Below are 6,035 nucleotides of genomic sequence, written 5' to 3' on the forward strand. Positions count from 1 at the left end.
TTGTGATTTTTGTTTCATATATTTTGTGCTTATTAACGACTTCAGTACTACAGTACATTAACATCTAAATATTCTAGTTTCTTATAGGTAATGTAAAATACTTGATACGAGTATGCTCATAGTAATGGATTTTCCTTTCTTTTCACAGCAATTGGATATCCACGTAAGTTTGGAAAATCAGGGGAAATCTTTTATTTATGCCTTATCACTTCTTTGCTGACTGTAGAGTTTTTTTAATATATATTTTTTGACTCAGGGTACTATCCTTCTCATCATTCTCATGATCATTATTAAAATTGTACTTCATAATTCCTTTTTTTTCTAATATATGCATGTGATGTAGAAGGCAACCTCAACATATAGTTTCTCCTTGGTAATGCAATATACTTCATAGAAAATCACTTTCGTTTATGCCTTATCACATGATATCTTATATAATTGAATTGGTATATATTTAATACGGTATATGTATTATTTACGAATTGTTTCTTATGACCATAGGATTGATTTATTGACATAGATTTAGCCAAGCGACTGAAGTTAGAAAAAAGAGTGTTTGAGATTTTGGAAAATCGTTTTCACTTTATTATTCTTACTGTCTGATACATTTGTTTTTAGATTTTTCATACGAAATGCACATAAATATTAATATATCAATTGATTTTTTTTCTCTTGACAGCAACTGGAGCTCCAACAAGTGAGTTTGTGAAGTTTGAGAAAATCTCTCACATTATGTTATTTTTTTGATGTGACTCATTCATGAAACATATTTTCCGTATATTCTGTGCCTATTAATAACTACACTACTGTCATGAGTTTTAGAAATGTGGAAAAATATACACTATTCTGTTTATACCGCCATTCTATATTGTATATCATATGTACTGTACTGTTCTGCTTATGATGTATCTTAACTCTATACGTATTACACACGGACGATTGCATATATACATGTAGGATATAATGCAACCTCTACATATTTCAGTTTCATATAGGTAATGTAATATACAATGATATGCAATTATGTTCATAGTATTTATTTTTCTTTTTTTTTAGCGAAACCTGAACATACACAAAGTAAGTTTGGGAAATCCGGGGAAATCTCTTTCATTTATGCCTTATTACGTGATATATTATATAATTGAGTTGGTATATATTTGATACACTATATGTATTCTATGCGAACCGTTTTTTCTATGATCATAGCAATGATTTGATTTATTGACTGATAGATTTAGATAGCGACTAGTTCCAAAAAACGTGAGCGTGTGAGATTCTGCAAAATCGTTTCCAGTCAGTTATTTTCAGTGCTTGATACATTTATTTTTAGATTTTTCATACGGAATGCACATAGCGTTACATCAATATATTTTTTTCTCTTTAACATTAACTGAAGCTCCAACAAATGAGTTATTTTTTTCTTTTCTTTTTTACAAGACACATTTGTGAAACATTTTTTTCTTTTCACGTTTTCAGTGCCTATTAATCAAAATAGTATTCATAGTACTCATTTTTTTAAATTGGAAAACTACGCAATTCTGGTTATGTTGCCATTGAATTATATATCAAATATTTTGTACTTTTTGCATATCATATATCTTATCATATCTATTACACAAGGACGATTATATCATGAACACAGTAATAATTTTTTTTATTCTTACGTTCTTATTAAGGTTATCGTTTTCAAATATATTTCTGTAAATTTTTTGGTAACAAATCCATTATGTGTGATTGATGGTATTGTTATCATTAATGAAATCACTCAAGATTTGCAAATTAGTGATTCCATATATATATATATATATATATATATATATATATATATATATATATATATATATATATATATATATATATATATATATATATATATATATATATATTTATTTATTTATGACAGAAATGTAGTTCTACAAAATAAGTGTATGAGATAAATGATCCAATTAACATATATTTCCATCGCATTATTTCCCCTCATGCAAATTATTTTTTCCAGACTGCACCTTCGACGGGAAGATGTACTCAAACGGAGAAAAGATTGGAATCAGTTGCTTGGTCCTTGAGTGTGTGGGAGGCACGTGGGAGCCGACAGGGAGTATAAACAACACATGTAAGGTCCCTGACTTCTCGTTAGACAAACGCTCCCTGTGTGAGCTTGTGTGTGGCATTTTATTTGAATACATGCTTATGTTAAGTTGTTGATATATGCGACCACATGTATATAAACACTGTTTACGGACCTCAAAGTTATCATATTATGTTCAGTTGTATATGAATCGAGTAAAATCAGTGATTCTTGCCTCTTACCTCATGGAAGGTCGATTCCACTTCACATAGGACTGATAAGCTCACTCTTCCCCCAACAGGTTCAATGTGTTCAATCAGAAATGACCCCCACTTCATCGATTTCTTTGCCTGGGCCTTCGACTTCCACGGCACGGGTAGCTACAAAATCGCAAGGAACGTCAATGAAATCGGAGTGACTGGTGAATTCTACCAGTGCTTTCCCTTCATATCCTGTCTGGACACTATTACGTACAGAGATAATCCAGACACAGTCATCACTTTCGACAGAAATCACGTGAACAAGGTAAGGAATGGGAAAAGAGAAAGGGTCGACAAGGAGGGAAGGCGGAAAAGGGATGATGTAGAGAAAAAAAGGTGGAAAGATTAGAGAAAAATGCGAAAGAGAAAATGAGGAAAAGATTGCAGATTTTGTTAGAAAATAAAGGGGTTGTGGGGAAATGAATATTAATGGACACGAACCTCAGCTACTTAGAGTATGGCCCAACGTGACCCAACAAATGGAATGTGCAACGAGGATTTAACGAGCTCCGTGGATATTACCTATCTATGGTGAGCATATGGTGGAATCAACTCAGATGTTCAAATGCTATGCCATAAGTACTAATGGCTCAATCATTCTACTTTGGTCCATTTTTCCCTCTACAATTCATAACTTGATACAGCCAGAATTATCAATTTCGACGTATTCCATGGCTTTTATATAAACACAGGCCACAAAGAAAAGAATATTAATAGATATTTCCTGGTAATAAGGCAGGTATCATAGCACATGGCATGGCCTCTTTTTTAACCTTTCCTTCTCTCTGTGCACGGGAGGAGAGCAGGACACCATCTTATCAGAATTCAGTACACAGGAATTCCATGATTGTTAATTCACCTACCAAGCATTGCAATCTATATCAGAGCAAATCGATTTTTGATACCAGCACTTGACATACCTGTACACAGGGAGAGATCAGAACTGTCTGATAGGACCAACAGTATCCACGCATATTACTTTTCCCCTTTGAACTGTTAACATTGAAATAAACAATTTATAAATGATTATTATAATGTATTCTATTAAACACAAACTTTTGCTATATTATAGACTATAAAAACAAAAATATATGAATAAGCATTTTCAGTGGGGGTATATACATCTTTACAATTAGAATCAGTGCATCTTTTAAATGTCGAGTCATTATTGGTTTCGACATATATATATATATATATATATATATATATATATATATATATATATATATATATATATATATACATATATATATTATATATGTATATGTATATATGCATATATGTATATATGTATATATGTATATATATATATATATATATATATATATATATAAATATATAAATATATAAATATATATATAAATATATATATAAATATATATATATATATACATATATACATATATACATATATACATATATATATATATATATATATATATATATATATATATATATATATATATATATATATATATATATATTGCATGTGCAAATGAGTATGTGAATATATATATATGTGTGTGTGTGTGTTCATATATACATACAGTATATATATGTATGTAGATATACATATATATATATATATATATATATATATATATATATATATATATATATATATATATATGTATATATGTATATATATAAACATATATATATATATATATATATATCATATATATATATACACATATATATATATATATATATATATATATATATATATATATATATATATATATATATATATGTATGTATATGTATATATGCACGCGCGCACACACACACACATATGTAATATTTCTTTTCCTTAAAACTGACAATCTGTATCTTCTCTAGATCTCTGTGAACGGCTTCCTCTTCGATGTTACCGATGTTGTCCAGAACGTGCAGTCCGCCGGGGGAGTCGTCCACCCGGTCCTCGCGTGGAAACATGGCTACTACTGCATTCGCATTATAGGGACTCAGGGTATCGCGGTACGTAGCTCATGCATATGTTCAGTGGGGGAAAGTACTCTTTTCACTTGCAATGTCGATTTTGCAGAGAGAAAAAAAATCATGAATATTTTCCTGGTCTTAGGGTTGCTTTTAATGGAAACAAATACGTCTTCTGCCAGATGAGCTGAAAATAGCATTGGTAGTTCAGTTTATTTTTTCTATTTCTTAATTCCTTGCTGCCGAATCAAGGTTTTGCAAAGTAGTTCTTAAGCGAAGACCAAGGATTCCATAGTAGTTTCAAAACATGGATACCGTTCCTCAGGTGGCCTTCTGCGGATGGGAAATGTACGTCTGGGCCCAAGACGCCATCCTCGGGGACCTGGAGGGCCTGTGTCTAGCTGACCCCAAGTTCGAGTTGGGCGATGCACCGAGGGACTTCACTTTCCTTCCAGTCTCGCAGAAGGATATTGACGCGTGGGGCAACCAAGTTCAAGAACCATTGGTAATCGTAATATGGCTGATTAACAGATGACTACAGCAATAACGGGAATAGCAATGATAATTCCACTAAAAAAAGAGATATTGCTTTTTGTTTTAAGAATATACCGTAGATAATGGCAGCAGCAGCTGTCGCTTCTGACACAAAACTAATTCTATTGTTCGCATTTACTCTAAACCTTGTTCAAGATTAACGATGGGTGTCGATGTAGATTATACCCCTTTTTCACAGACCCGTCCCGTCAAGAGAAGCGCTCCTGTCACTGATGTATCGGTAAGTTTCAAAATGCTAAAGTTCCTACCATACGTCAAGATCATAATGATATGTCTTTCACTAATAACTGCAAAAAATAACTTGAAGTCATAACTCTTAGTGAGCTTCCTTGCCGTTGAGATGATTCCAATAGCTGCTTCTTCACCGTGACTTTATTCCCTTCAAGAGTACCTGTGATGACGCCCTCGAGGAAGAGCTCCTGCAGGAGTGCCTGGACCTTCTCGGCGGGGCGTCTTATGAAGGACACAATCCACGTTCCGCTTTGCTGACAGTTGCTGCCCGTAAATCGAAACAAATTTCTTGATTTCATTAAGCTAGACACCAGCACTGAATAAAGAACAATACTGCAATAACCAGTATATTTCGTTTTATAAATAGAATGAGGCAAAAACAATATGTGAAAAAATGAATACATATGTAAAAAATAAATAGATGTTTGTACCAATTATCAATCTTTGGACCAACTGGTTGTTATAACACTCATGCCACTACAAGTACCAAGCATGCATTTAGAGTACGAAGGCCAAATCATATGATTATTTCCACCTCACCCCACCGCTCCAGAGTTCTGCAAGGTTGACCTGTGCGCCCTGACGCAGGATAACGCGACCCAGCAGGCCATTGACGAGTGGAAGGACATCATGGTCGACATGATGGAGAACACCGTCGAGATCATCGTCAGAACCCCCCGTACGTTCTCGATTTCCTGTCACTTTTCCCTCTTCGCTTCCATGTAGGTTTACAGATATTGATTTTTTTTTTACGAGATAACACGTGATGGCATCGTCTTCCCGGAAGTTGCCAGTGCTCTGACCACTGGTAAAGTTTACCATGGTAACTCGATGGCAAGTTGTTAGTGAATACCACCGCTGTCTGGTTACCATAGTTACCAATGATTTTACCATCGTAAGTGCGTTAGTGAATCCGGGCCCAGGATGGCAACCTCAGGAGTGGAGGGGACTGCGCATGTATTTATTGGTATCAGTGATTCATT

At 33.6% G+C, this 6,035-nt stretch overlaps 1 protein-coding gene across 1 annotated transcript in view; it reads left to right on the plus strand.

The window, feature by feature from the left end:
- The window catches only part of LOC113826022 (uncharacterized), a gene marked incomplete at its 3' end in the record, with an annotated part of 5,847 nt that extends 116 nt beyond the window's left edge, over positions 1-5,731 (plus strand). The window contains 9 exon segments of the mRNA XM_070143190.1: positions 149-163; positions 680-697; positions 2,000-2,113; positions 2,370-2,593; positions 4,171-4,308; positions 4,592-4,771; positions 5,000-5,041; positions 5,208-5,322; positions 5,606-5,731. Coding sequence (XP_069999291.1) covers positions 149-163; positions 680-697; positions 2,000-2,113; positions 2,370-2,593; positions 4,171-4,308; positions 4,592-4,771; positions 5,000-5,041; positions 5,208-5,322; positions 5,606-5,731 — 972 coding nt within the window.
- Positions 5,732-6,035: the final 304 nt, after the last annotated feature.

This window comes from Penaeus vannamei, chromosome 30, assembly GCF_042767895.1.
Source record: "Penaeus vannamei isolate JL-2024 chromosome 30, ASM4276789v1, whole genome shotgun sequence".
NCBI lineage: Eukaryota > Metazoa > Arthropoda > Malacostraca > Decapoda > Penaeidae > Penaeus > Penaeus vannamei.